This window comes from Oryza brachyantha, chromosome 12 (assembly GCF_000231095.2).
Source record: "Oryza brachyantha chromosome 12, ObraRS2, whole genome shotgun sequence".
Classification (NCBI taxonomy): Eukaryota; Viridiplantae; Streptophyta; class Magnoliopsida; order Poales; family Poaceae; genus Oryza; species Oryza brachyantha.
Genome location: NC_023174.2, coordinates 5006858 through 5021035, shown reverse-complemented (window position 1 = coordinate 5021035; position 14178 = coordinate 5006858). Strand labels below are relative to the sequence as shown.

At 37.8% G+C, this 14178-nt stretch overlaps 1 protein-coding gene and 1 long non-coding RNA gene across 5 annotated transcripts; one reads left to right on the top strand and one right to left on the bottom strand.

Moving 5' to 3' along the window:
• Positions 1 to 2670: 2670 nt before the first annotated feature.
• On the bottom strand, positions 2671 to 9668 carry LOC102719259 (GRF-interacting factor 1-like). 2 transcript variants are annotated; one of them, XM_040529599.1, is made up of 3 exons: positions 9505 to 9668; positions 3885 to 4102; positions 2671 to 3487 (listed from the first exon to the last, which is right to left on the bottom strand). In XM_040529599.1, the coding sequence occupies exon 3, from the start codon at positions 3398 to 3400 to the stop codon at positions 2972 to 2974; it is 429 nt and encodes a 142-aa protein (XP_040385533.1). In that variant the 5' UTR covers positions 3401 to 3487; positions 3885 to 4102; positions 9505 to 9668; the 3' UTR covers positions 2671 to 2971. The 2 variants fall into 2 exon arrangements, with proteins under 2 accessions (XP_040385533.1, XP_006664460.1); XM_006664397.3 differs by lacking the exon at positions 3885 to 4102.
• On the top strand, positions 7367 to 9800 carry LOC102713227. Of its 3 annotated transcripts, none has more exons than XR_001551668.2 (5): positions 7367 to 7633; positions 8485 to 8573; positions 9145 to 9194; positions 9283 to 9490; positions 9665 to 9800. It is a non-coding gene; the product is annotated as an uncharacterized LOC102713227 (long non-coding RNA). The 3 variants fall into 3 exon arrangements; XR_001551669.2 differs by having other exon boundaries at positions 9131 to 9194; XR_423973.3 differs by lacking the exon at positions 8485 to 8573.
• The last annotated feature ends 4378 nt before the right edge of the window (positions 9801 to 14178 follow it).

Sequence of the window (14178 nt, the reverse complement as noted above, 5' to 3'; positions counted from 1 at the left end):
TTCCTTCGTGGGAAATCTTAGCTTTGCTTACCTATACTTTGGCCAATTGTTAGTTTTCGTGTTTCTGCAAACACTTGATAAGTGATATTTTAAGAGGTAGTTTGTACAATGTATTTTATTCACATTCAAGCAACGAGCAAATAAGGTACTCCGTCTTTTTTTAAAAAAAAGTAGATATCATATCCCAAAAAATGATAATGGGAGGAATTAAATAGTAATATAAAGTTTGTTAAGCCGCAATAAAACAGTAGAAATGTGGATAGATGTAATAGTATATAATTTACTAGATTTGCAAATTTAGATTTGCATTAAAGACTAAGGTTGAATACTTGAATTTTTGTATGCATTGTCTAATATTAAATATAGACTGATAACAAAACTAATCGTATAAATTAAGACTATTTCATTAGATAAATTTTTTAAGCCTAATTAAACCACGATTAACAAATATTTACGGTATCATCACATTCACTAATTATAGACTAATTAGGCTCAATAGGCTTATGAAATAGTATTAATAATCTATATTTAATACTACTAATTAATATCTAAACATTCGACGTGACGGCGACTTAAAAAAAGTTTGCGGAAAAAACAGGCCCTAAAGTATGCCTTTTTCTTGTATCTAGTAGCCACCCTGTAGAGTGTGTAGCATGTTGGTGAAGCCAGGTGCACAGTAGTGTGTGCGCGTAGCGTGAGAGAGCACACAGCAAAGAAGGACGCGACGTGGGGGCAACTGCACTAGACTAGACCTGGACAAGACAGCGGGTGGGGGTGGGGTAAAGTACGTGGGCGAATGGGCGCGCGCCGTGGCGCCATAATTGCACCGGATTGGACGGGAGACGCGTGGCCTGGCCTGGCCTGGCCTCGCCGCGCCGGGCCGCGCGTGACGTCACCCGGGCCCGACCCCCGGCTGTGTGTCGTCGTGCTACGCGGCCTGCGATTGGCTGGTCCCTGACCCAACAGATTGGGTGCGTGGACGGATGGAAATGACTCATCAGTCCGGCTATTGTTTTTTTCTTTACCTAGGCCGTATTTGTTTTAGTTAAGACGGGGCTAAAAAGTTTTACGTCTATACCTTTTAACGGCTAAACGGTGTATTTTTTGTTAAAAATTTTCTATAGAATAGTTATTTAAAAAAATCATATTAATCTATTTTATATTTTTTAAATATTTAATAATTAATTAATTATATATTAATCTATTGTTTCGTTTTTTATACCGAATAACTAAACCCTTCTCCTTTCCTACCGAACGGGCGTAAACACCGTTTTCTTTTAGTTACCACGAATAGGTAGTTCCCTATATCTACATTATTATTTTTTTTTTTACAAAATTAGCTGCTGGTATTTTCTGATGTTATGGAATCATATACATTTGATTTAAAATGGTGATATTAATATGCTTAATAAAAATTGTATGATATTTAGTAATATATTTTCATAGCAAAACATGAGTATTTCTGCTGTAAGGTAGTAAGATTGTATTGCCTCCTCTCTTCTTACATCCAGATTGTCTCATTTTCCGTGTGCAGTCGCGCATGCTTCCTGAGATGCTAAATGATGTATTTTTTAAAAAAATATAGGAAAATTGCTTAAAAGATAATATTAACCTATTTTACAATTGTTTTATAATAAATAAATAATTAATTAATTATGAACTTATCTATTACTATTTTTCCGCGCGATAACTAACACCCCCTCCTACGTCAGATGAACGCGTCCTAAGTAAGATCAGGTCATATGGATTTGTTGGGATTTTTTTAACTCCCCTGTCTGTTTTTTGGGAATCGATGGTTATATGCTGCATGCTATATTGCTACAGTAGAGTAGGGAGACGATATATAAATGTGGTACTTACTTCGTCCTAAAATATAATCATTTGTAAGTTATTTAGTATAGGCTAATGAGATATTAAAAGATTCTCTTTTAGTCAAGTAAATGGTTAATTTTTAAATGTTAAAATGATTAGATTCCCTTTCAAACATTTTATTGGCTCTTTAATAATTGGAATGATTAAAACTATAGAAATTAGTGTAAAAACGCTTATATTGTGATACAAAATTTAAATTATAGAAATAGTTATATTTATGACGGAGACAGTAGTAGAGATAAAAGGAGGTTTCAACCTACTAGTCCACAAGTTGAGTTATACATTACCATGCTTAACTCTTACAAGTAAATACTACCTTCCTATTTTAATATATGTCGTTAGTTTTCTGTCATATGTTTGAGCATTCGTCTTATTCAGAAAAATCTTTCGCAATGTCATTTATTTAGATTTTTTTGCTAAATAATTTAAATTATAAATCATATTTTCACATAATTAAAGATTTTTTAATAGACGGATGATCAAATATATACGCCAAAATATTAACGGCGTCACCCATTAAAATATGGAGGGAGTTCAATGGTATAGTGCTGTGAAGGGGTGGGGGGGTGATTGTTTATCTCTTTTATGAAAAAAAATCAAAAGGCATGTTTACAAATATTTATGAATAAAACTTTTATATACACATTATTAATGATCTAAAAGCCAATATGAAAAATAGACTTCGGTGAAAAAACCTCAAATTAATTTCAAATTTAAAGTATTTTGGCTTATTGTTATAAGGATAAGCAAAAGTGAAAAGAGACGGTGGAAATGGGTCTGAAGGACCACCGGATGAAGATTGATGTGTCGCCAGACTATATATGTGAATTGGTTCGAATTTCTTTGTTTGGAATTGAACCATTTCATATTCAGGCCAGCCCTTTTGAGTTTTTGTAATATGTGGCTTGCAGAAAAAGGAATAAGTCCCCATTACGTCCCTTAACATGATGCCAAGTCTGTATTTCATCTCTCAAATCGAATGCCAGATATCTATACCCCTTATGTTAAAAAAAAACAACAGGTCCTAAGGTTGTATGGACCGATGTTGACTCATTTGTCAGGCGTCGTTGGGGAGGTGAAACTGCTGGTCAGTGCTGTCCTAGCTGCCTTCCTTCTCGGTGCCCTTGAGGTACTCCCCGTCGCCGCTCTGGGCGCCGGATTTGGCGCCCCGGACGTCGACGGACAGCGAGGTGGACCCCTCGCCGCTGCCGCCGTCGCCACCGCCACCGCTGTGTTCGAAGTCGGAGAAGACGCCGACGTTCATCATGCTGTTCCCGGCGCCGCCGCCCATGCTGGCCTCGCTGTGGAGGAGGCTGAACCCGCTGGTGGTGCCCCCGGATCCCATGCCCAGCTGCCCGTGCGCCGCCGCCGCCTGCTGCTGCTGTTGCTGGAGCGGCGACAACGTCGGCTGCGCGTACATCATCGACGACCGCACCGCCATTAGCGACTGTGGTGCCATCATCTGCGCCGACTGCTGCGACATGTACCGCGGTCCGGACTGCATCATCATGCTCGACGGATAGTGCATCCACGACCAAATTTAATCTCCAACTCCAAGCATCAAGAAACGCAACGCCCCAATGTCGCGCTCACCCACCGACCGATCATCACGTACCTGCGACATGGTGGCCGATCATCACGTATCTTTTGTGTTTGTAGGTATAATTTCATCGTACTTTTGTATTTCTATATATAAAGTTTCTATTTTCAAATTATTTATATATAACATTTCTATCTACATTTTCTTTGAATGAAACATTGGGTTGAAAACACTCAGACTGTGTTCTTTTGCGACGTATTATTCATTGGATTTTCGACGCACAATTCCCAAACTACTATATTGTACATGTTTTTAGAAAAAAATTTCTATATAGAAGTTCATAATAACATCTCTGTAGAGTAGATTTTTAATTTTATATTACTTAGTTTCATTGTTTATACTATTAAATAGTATAAAAATCAGATAATATTTATATCTTTCTTCCTTCCTCGAGCAAAAGAACACAACTTACATTTTCACGTGCGGGCTACTAGCCTATGATATCAGGCCTTGTCTCCAATTCGGCAATTCAGTCTCTTTCATGGGCTGCACTAGAATGAGTTCATGTTCGTACGGGCCCAGCCCAGGCAGAGATCCCCCCCCCCCCCCCCACGCAAAAGGGGTGTGGAATACACGTGTGCTTTCCCATTCGTAATGACATCTTCAGTCCATTTAGATTACAGTATTGCCCTATAAAAATGTACATGTTAATATTGTAAATAAAAAATGAGGTTATTTTGAATTTGAACTAAGTTCCAACGGGTACAAAATAGATCAATTGTGTTTTGAGAGTGTTGTAAGAACTTTTGTTTTAAAAATTATGCGTGCAGCATTATTCTGTACTCCATTTTGTATTTTGTGAGAGCTAATTTTCCCACGGTACATACATGTTGACGTCAAAAGTTGACCCGATGACGTGTCACACACGTAGGCCTAGAAGTACTTCTAAGAACACTTCAGTGTAGGACCTAAATTCTCAGAAATACGGGCATGATAGTTAGTTTGATCCTGTAACTGATAAGATATAGAGAAAGACATGGATAAACTCTTAAACCCAAAGATTCTATCGGCCAGATAGTCGATATTGCTTTTCAAGACCATAGCCGATGGAGTATGTCATTCGAATTTGCAGAAATTTCATGATATATAATATTAAAATACCTTATCGGCTGAATTATGAGTATGATAATGACCAAACAAACTAACCGACTAACTTCTCTTAAAAGATCGGCCCCCTAACCGGGGCAGTTTCAAGATTAATCAGTTGATCGACCTGATCTAGCGATTATCTCACGTGCAGTTAGCAGTCGATAGGATTCAATGTAGATTAAACATGGCAAACTTGATCACTAGACTAATTATAAGCATGTAACAATGTCAAATAACTGCATGCATACTCACGCTAAACCTATAAGATCATACTAAACCAAGCAGTTCAGGTCTAAGCATGATTGGGCATAAAATCAAGATAAAATTGCAGCATAATGATAATTACCTACTAAACCAGGGCAACTTATGGACTCACTTGTTAAACTCGGTAGATTTGACAGACTTCTGTAACTAGATCAGACCAAACTGATATAGATCGGACCAAACCGAGACAACATGTAGTTTAGAACGATATAATTACAGAGAATGTGATGATCTATAATTTTAACGAGTAAACCGATAAATTACTTAGAATAATGCTAGCTAGAACTCCAACGAAAAGAATATGCAAATACTTGATCTAATCTATAAACATAAATTCAGTAAACGAGAATGGTCAGACTCGACAATTTAGTAAATGAGATTGGTCAGACAAAACCAAGACAAAATCACGTACACAAAACCTATGTCAATAGATCTAATAAGATACTAGCATAAGCCTTGATCGAGAACTATCTGCTACTCCAAACTAACAAATAGATCAAAATAACAACAAGCCTCAGATAAAACGTAGAATAGGCTGGATAGAAGATCAAACTAAATCGAGACAGTTCTATCTAGCCGGTCTGACGGGTTGGAAATCACAAATTGACATTGCGAAGCTGACAAACCTCGCGCTGAGAACTTACTCCTGTCGAAGATTATGGTGATGCATTGAAAGTTGTATTGATCATAAGATTGTTGATAATTTTACAAGCTATGGGTGCTGTACTTATACCCCTAAAACTAATTAGAATTGGATACGTACTCGTATCTATTATCTAATCTATTACACACGGACTCTATTTAAAGCAACTGCCTAAAACAAACTCTAATATTTACAAATACTGCTCCATGCGGATTTTATTTCCTTCCCGAATCTATCTGCATCATCTCCAGACCCACTCGGACTCACCTCTTAATCTGATTCACTTTCCATCGGCCTTATCCAATTTCTTTTCTAGCCCATTAGTTCGATTGTCTCAATTCTCATCCGATTCAATTATTCTTTCTTGCTTTTCTCTCCAACGGCTAAATCCAAATTCTGTTGATAACAATACTTGAATCTATAAATGGGCTAACTAATGGATGGATTGGTCTTTGGGAGTGACGGGAGAAACATTCAAACTACCCAAGAGTTCACGAATTTGAACTCTGGTTCAACCTACACGTTTGGCTTGCACAAAGGATTTTGAATCAAGAAGGGGTAATTCTTTGACTTTTTCAAGAAAAAAACCAAACATCATATTTATAAATGAAAAATAATCTTTAAATAAATTTTTTATATATATATATTTAGTTATTTATAAGTCAAGACTGAAAAATAAATTATAATTAAAAATCTCAAAATCTACTCAAACTTTAGGCTTGAAAATTTAATGACTTGAAAGCATGAACAAGAGTGAAGATGTGCCGTAAGATTAAACTATCATACCGTACATCTTATACACTAAAACAAGCACGTCATCCATGGAGTTGTAGATAATGTGGACCTGACACCGTTTCATCACGGGGGTTGGCGGCCGTTAGACACAACGTCATGCCATTATTAGGCGAACGTGATGGGCTAAGAAAAGCCCAAACATGTGTTTTGTCCGATGTATACAATTAATACTGTTTTATGTGGTAAGGCTTTCTACTATTGTTTAGATTTATTAATTGATTAATATATATATATAATTTGTATATTTATTAGTATCCATACTAATCTAGGCTGGCCTTTTAGATTTTGGAATAAAGTGAGTAATTCAGATTAGTTGTATGGCAATTCTGATTTCGACTTTTTGACACAAATTTAATTAATTATAAATTTTGTTTAAATATGCAAAAAAAGTTATAATTAAAATTTATTTAGTATAAAATAAACAATAATTATGTAAGTTTTTAATAAGATGAATAGTTAAACACGAGCTAAAATATTAAAGGTATTATTTATTAAAAAATATATGGAGTACATATTTTTGTTGGACTTGATTGTATATTAAAATTATGTACGCATGCAAAATATGTACACTTTAATGTAATTTTGTATGGAATTATTATTTTCAAGGGTTTTGGTAACTATCACCCTTGTGATTTTTGTTGTGTTTTGCACTCAAATTTGTGTCCATTCGATGGTTGCCAAGATCCGTGCTACGTTTTTATTGTTATTGCGGCGTGCAAGACATGTGTGTTAAGTTTTAGGGGGCGTTTGTTTGTAGGGGCTAAACTTTAGCCCTGAGTTAAATCGGATGTTTGGACATTTATTATAAATAGTAAATGTTGTCTATAAATAAAACCCATGCATAATCTTGGACTAATTTGCGAGATGAATCTAATGAGCCTAATTAATCCATAATTATAATTAGCAAATATTTATAGTAACATAGGCTAATTATGGATTAATTAAGCTTAAAGGCTAATTATGGATTAATTAAGCTTAAAGAATTCGTCTCATGGATTAGCTCTTATTTATGAAATTAGTTTTTTAATTAATATATATTTAATACTTTAAATTAAATTAATGTCCCGACGTTAGGACCATCTACACAACCCCTTTAGCATCTACCCACACGCACCCCTCCACATTTCAAACAGTAATTTCCCCATTTTTTTCATCTGCCTAGGCGATGTTGTAGAGGGGAGGCGAGGGCGGCAAATCTCTACGGCAGCAAGCAGCGATTCCCCTCCGCCGCCGATGCGTCGCTGGCGGGAGGTCCAGTAGCCAGCGGCGAGGCAGCCACGACGACCGCTACAGCCATGCTTGCAGCATCATCTCACGGAGCAACTAATCCCATGGTGAAAGCAGCAACTCGTGGAGCAACAAATCCCATGGTGAGACCCCCTTTTGTTTTCTTCATCTAGCTGCCTGCAGTTTTTGCATGCTAGGGGATTTGTAGATCTGTCTATTTTCAATACCATTTTGCATGGTCGGCTTGCCTGGGATTTTGTTTGCAGAGGGGGTGTGTGGAATTTTGGAGTATCTGTACCTTGCTGAAGCTAGATGTGGGATTTTGGGATTTAGTTTGGAGAGGGGTGTGGGATTTTGGGATTTTGTTTGCGGGGGGTGTGGGATCTGTATGTTTTTAAGTCCCTTTGCATGGTTGGCTTGCCTAGTTTTGTCTGAATACTAGTTTTATGAGTTGTTCTTGTTGTGTTATGTGCCCTAGTTCTATGTCCCCTAGTCGTTGTTAGAGAATAGTTTTGTCATCTAGACATAATAAATACTTAGTTTTGTTAGAACTAAATAGCAACATACAGTGATTGTGTTTTGTTAGAGAGTAGGTTTTGTTTTGTTTAGTTTTGTTAGAGAACCAAAATAAATAGTTTTGTCATCTAAAATAGTTAGTTTTCAACTACCAACCTTACTGGTTTGTTAGGTTTGTCATTTTTCACTTCTGGGAAAAATCTAAGGTAACATAATTGATAATAGTTAGTTTGACATGTCACTCAACAACGTTGATCTTGTCAAGCTCAAGCAGTTGAGAGATATGAACTAGTTCAAGGAGGCTGCTCTAAGGATGAGTAATGTTCAGTCGGCTTGAAAATAGTTGACAGAATGAATAGAATTTTTGTGATGAATAAAATTCCCAAGCGGTAGTTTTAGTTCTATTATCTTGAAAACAACGGTCAATAGTTTTGTTTTATGTCCTTAGATTTGCAATTAATTGGTGTGTTTTATTTAGAATGCAAGAACTATATGTTGTGGAAATGGCTGAGGGGTGAGGAAAAGGTGAAGCTAAATTTCATATCACCTCAGTTAGCTTATAGCAATGTGAGTATAACTATTCTACAAGTAAATTTTTTCTTTTGGTGCTCTCACTCTGAAATCCATAGTTTCATTCTCCTTTCATACATTTCAGTATGGCACTTTGTCCATACAATTCCCTGTTTAGCTCCTGTGTTTTCTGAACATTTTCTAAATTCAGTTCAGTGATATACTAGTATTCTCAAACTTCCAGCTAGCATGTATTTTGGTTAGTACTTGAAGTTGTTACTTTAGTAGTTAGTATGATTAGTTTAAGTTCACTGAATTCTGTGTCAAAATTTCACCTAGCATGGAACTGCATTTGAACTATCAACAACAGTTCTACATAATGCAATGATTAATTCTTTATGAAATATATAATGCATGTTTTGGATACGTACTAAATTCAGTTCTGTTCAGTTCTTTTGTTCATGTGCCATTTTTTAAGAATAGTTTTGTCATATAGACATAATAGATACTTACTTTTGTTTGCTTAAACTATTAGTTGCATTTTCAATACTTGGACTACAACATTACCTTGTTGTTTTATTCAAGTTATGTTAGAATCAAATAGCAACCTACAGTGATTGTTTTTCAGCTAGCAGTATATGGTGAAAACATTAGCGACCAGCATACACAAGAAGACTGGTAAGTCTTTCTTTGGGTTTTTCCCTAAAGTGCGGGTAACACAAATCAAGCATGTTTTTTCCACTACAATTTATGTTTACTTGGACAGAAACATAGGCTTTTCGTTATCACACATGGGTTGGAACCAGCACAAAAAGGTATGGTGTACTAGATGGTGGGAATCAACATGAAGAGATGATGGGGGATCAAAACAAGAAGACATAGCCAGTAGATGGTGTAAATCAACACGAACAGATGGTGGGGATCGACACGAAGAGAAATTTTCACATTTATGTATCATCACAGAATTGGGGGAGGTAAGTTCTCATACCTTGATTATTCTCTATAGTCATTTTATCGATCCCCTTCTTTCTCCTAAATCTTCAATCTCTCGTCATGTTTCCTCTCGGCCAGATCTACTCCCTTTTCTTTCTCTCTTTCTTGGTTTGCAAGTCGACTCTTTTCTGATTTGTTTCTGATTGCTTCTGCAGGCTGGGAGAAAACCCATGTGGAGACCAACCTTTTTGCTGCCAGCTTCTCAATTTTGCTTTTTTACCCAAAACAATGGGCTGAAAAGGCTGTTACGTGTTTCTGAATCATTAATAAAACGGGCCATGTTTTATCTAACCCAATAACAAGCTATCGGCATGCTACGCGTGCAGGGCGCGCTGGACAAATATCGTGAAGGGGCGCTCCTGTTGGGAAATCGTGATCACTCCATCGGATGGTCCAAAATTCTAGTGATTGATACAGAAATAATCACCCGTGTGATCCATAGACAGACCCTTTTTTTTTAATCCCGCAGCGAAGCACGGGCATCTACACAACCCGGATATACTCATATCTGCATCCACAAATTTTAGTAAGAAAATCAGCTGTTGCTTAGGTAGAGCAGGACGGACAGTGTTCCAACTTCGGAGTCGTCGTCAACCCTCCTCCATGGCGGGGGCACACCGTCGTGGCGATATGCGTGACGGTGGCAGCGCTGGCGCTCGTCGCCGCCGTGCTGGGCGTCGTCGGCGAGGCCGCCACCAAGTCCAAGGCACGCACGCGGCGCGCGTTGATTTCGATTCGGATCTGAGTTAGGCGCCCGTAATCTGATCAAGTTCGTCGTCGGTGCAGTCCTACGCTCGGTACGACGGCGAGCCATCTGCGTCTACCGCCGGTCGCCGGCGTTCGACAGCGGGATCGCCGGCGCCGCGGCGCTGCTCGGCGGACAGGTCGTAGTCACCGCCGCCACCGGGTGCGGGGACCGCTGCTGCACTCGCTCCGACCACCGCCGCGTCCTCATCGTCTTCAAGTCTGTACTTAATTTCATGGCACGTACGTACGTTTAAATGTTTGATTTAGAAGCGAAGGTTACGCCGGCGTGCGTACGCGCGTGCAGGTTCCTTGTGATCATGTCGGCGCGTTCAGGAGCGAGAGCGGGTGGGTGGCGGCCGAGGGAGGACGCCGCCGCCACCTACTACAGGTGCACCGTCCTCGTGCATGTTCGGGGTGTTCGCCGGCGTCTCTTTCCTCGCGCTCCTCGCGGCCGCCGTCGGGATCGCCTCGTACGTCGCGCTCGAGGCGGCAGCGAGCTCCGCGCCGCCGCGGCTGGACGACGCGGCCGCAACCGCAGGGTCACGGTAGTCCGGCGTTCGGATCAGCCAGGACGACCACGCTGGAATTAAAAATTATGGAAATTATGGAAATTTTAAAAATTTGAATGGTGTTTGTTTTGACGATGGTTTTGAAATTAGTCGAATGGTATTTACGACATTAATTTTTTTTAGGGTAGATGACTTTGTTCGATCCATCCGTGGCATTTTGGATACAGATAATAAACTCAAAGGTGCAATTGTCTTGACTATATTTTAATACCAGTATGAAATTGTATTTCAGTGGAAGTATGGATGTATGAGAGAGAACTCTTAAAGTGTAAGCACTTTCACCAATGAAAGTTTGGCCCAAACACTAACCATATATATGATTCTAAGTTGGGCCTGAATTATATTTATGGCGCAACCCAAAAGCAATTCTAGAAAACGGAGGAGAGCAAGACATACTCATTTACTAATTGCTGTGAAATGAAAAAAAATAATCTAATTTATTAGGGATACGTTTTCTAGGTTCGGTGCAATTTATCAAATATAATATTTCAAAAAATAAATTGCAGTTGCTTTAGTCTAGTTGTAAAAGGCCATGGGTACGCTTGGTTACCGTTACTGCATCAACTGTACCAAGGGATGGGTAAAAAGAAAAAAACCGAGCACAGAGATCGAGACTGAGAAATTTTGTCATCAATTTGGTTCTACGCAGTGAAAGACCAAATTTTATTCAGTTAGTCTTCTCGGTTAACCGAAAATATCTGAAAGACCGAATTAAAAAAAAACAAATGCAACATACAATCTACTATGTTGGATTAAACTCTAATTTTCATATCCCTACTCAAAAAGGAATGCAACACAATAAGATTCTTTACTCAGATGTGCTTGTGATTTTATTTTATAAATTTTTGTGTTAAAAAGTTCTATAATTTCTTTGCATATATGAAGTTGTTGCTAAATTTCAGTCATGACCAAGATCGAGACCGAAAAGACCGAGATCAAATTTCGGTCATGAGTTTTAGTGACCGAAATTTAGTTGGAAAACCGAAGGCGAGACCGAGGTGGTGTTTGGTTCTTTAGTCCTATGACTAAAAATTAGTCTCTGGCTTAAAATCTTTAGTTACTACTGTTTGGTTAGAGGGACTAAAAGAGACTAAAAGTATATCATATATAGAAATTTTTGTTAGGGGGCATGTGTAAAAGAAATTTTTAGTCCCAATAAGTACCTATGTAAGGAACTAATAGACTAATCCAATTTTCTCTTTTAGTCCCTCATGTTTGGGTTTTTAGAGACTAAAGAAGACTAAAGTGAAGAGACTAATGGATTAGTCACCCGAACCAAACTAGTCCCGAATTAACCAAAATAACTGAACACCCACCCCTAACTGTATCGGGAAGTGCATCCACATTTTGCGGTTCACGAAGATAACAAATGACAGATATGGCATTTGATCTTGAAAAAAATTCATTTCCGATGTCAATAATATATTCGACATATTTTATTTCAATGGTAGCTTAAAATGTACCATATCTGTTTCATATTTTATATTATAATATATTTTATTCTTGTGCCATGTTCGTAGAAAAACAATTAACATTTACAACATCAGATAAATACAATTTATCGATGGATTTTGATGAAACTAATTTGATCCTAAATGTTAGTGTTTTTTTAAGAAACTTTGTCAAGATTAGATAAGTGGTTCTTTAGTCCTAGGACTAAAAATTAGTCTCTAGACTAAAATCTTTAGTCCCTAATGTTTGGTTAGAGGGACTAAAAGAGACTAAAAATGCATTATATATAGAAATTTTTGTTAGAGGACAGGTGTAAAAGGAAGTTTTAGTCACAATAAGTACCTATGGAAGGGACTAATAGACTAATACAATTTTAATCACTTTTAGTCTCTCATGTTTGGATTTTTAGGGACTAAAGTAGACTAAAGTGGAGGACTAATAGATTAGTCACCTAAACCAAACAGGACCTTAGTTAGGACAAACTAAAATATCTTATACCAAGTAATATGTGATGGATAGAGTACGCACAACAGTCCAAGGTTTACGAAAATGATGAAAACCAATTGGTTTTACAAAAATTGGATTTCTTTGCTAGCTCACGAAAACAAACCACTATGGTTCTAGCCAAGTTGAAAAAAAAATCAAACTGATTTTAACTTTTTGACAAAGGCCGTGTTTGGCTGTCCTCTTATGTCGTTTTCTACACGCATGCTTCCCGAACTGCTCAACGGTATGTTTTTTGAAAATTTTCTATTAAAAAGTTGCTTTAGAGTATCATATTAATCTTTTTAAAAATTTTATAATTTATAAATAAATAATTACATACTAATCTATAACTACCTTTTTCGTGCCAGATAAGCAATGCACTGCCGAACACGACCAAAATCTGGTTGGATCTCTCCGATAGTCAACGGTTTTCAAATGGCTTTCGTGAAAACCCAAAAACCACCTTCGTTCGGTTTTGCGATGGTTGCAAACCTGTTTAGACCGTCCCTTTGGGCTCCGATGGAAACTAGCTAGATGATCACGTCGTTGGGTTAAGAAAAGTTCTAATTAAAATTCAATATGAATCTTCGTGGACTTATCCTGTGATTCTGTCCAGAACTCCTTTCATTTTTCATTCAAACGTACGAGTAACTCGATTGATTCACAAACGGCATGGAAGTCAAAAGTTACGCTTACATGTCGTACGGTAATTGCTTCTCTTCCAACACTGCACACATCATTTCTTTAACAACTGTTCCATCCGTTACGTTTTTACTATATCTAGATTTATCTATTAATTAATATATATTGTTTGCATATATATCTAAAGTTATTAACATCTAGATATACCTAGCAAATATGAGAATGCGTTATAGTAAAATGGAGATAGTAACATATAAGCTAGGCAAAATTTGCTACAGGACATTGAAAAAACATGTAATTAGCCGATGGATACCGTAAGATCACGAATTTGCTGCAGGACACCAAAAAATGTGGTAATTAGCTATAGGGCACTCCGGCCAATTTTTATTATTTTTAGAGTAAAAAAATTTAAAAATAACGAGATTGCCCTCAGTAGCCATCTCCCCACGGCGCGGAGCGGCGCCGCCTACCGCCACCCGGCAGTTGTCATGACATGTACGAGTTTGCTGCCGATGGGAGGGAAACAAGGTGGAAAAGAAAGAAAGAGAAGGAAGAAGGGGGAGAGAGAGGGGAAAAAGAGGAGTAGATGTTGACACGTGGATCCATTGTTATTTTGGAGAGGACTAATAGAGAGTCTGTTGGAGTGACCATCTAGTTTAATTAGCCAAATCAGATGAAGAGTTGGCTATACATGTTTGGAGAGTTTAATTTAGATAGACTATTAGAGATGCTCTAAGCTAACTCAAGACCCGATAGTGCATATGCCTATCGTA

Bases quoted from the DNA above. Each gene is read 5' to 3' on its own strand.
- LOC102719259 (XM_040529599.1), bottom strand. From the start codon at position 3,400: ATGCACTATCCGTCGAGCATGATGATGCAGTCCGGACCGCGGTACATG.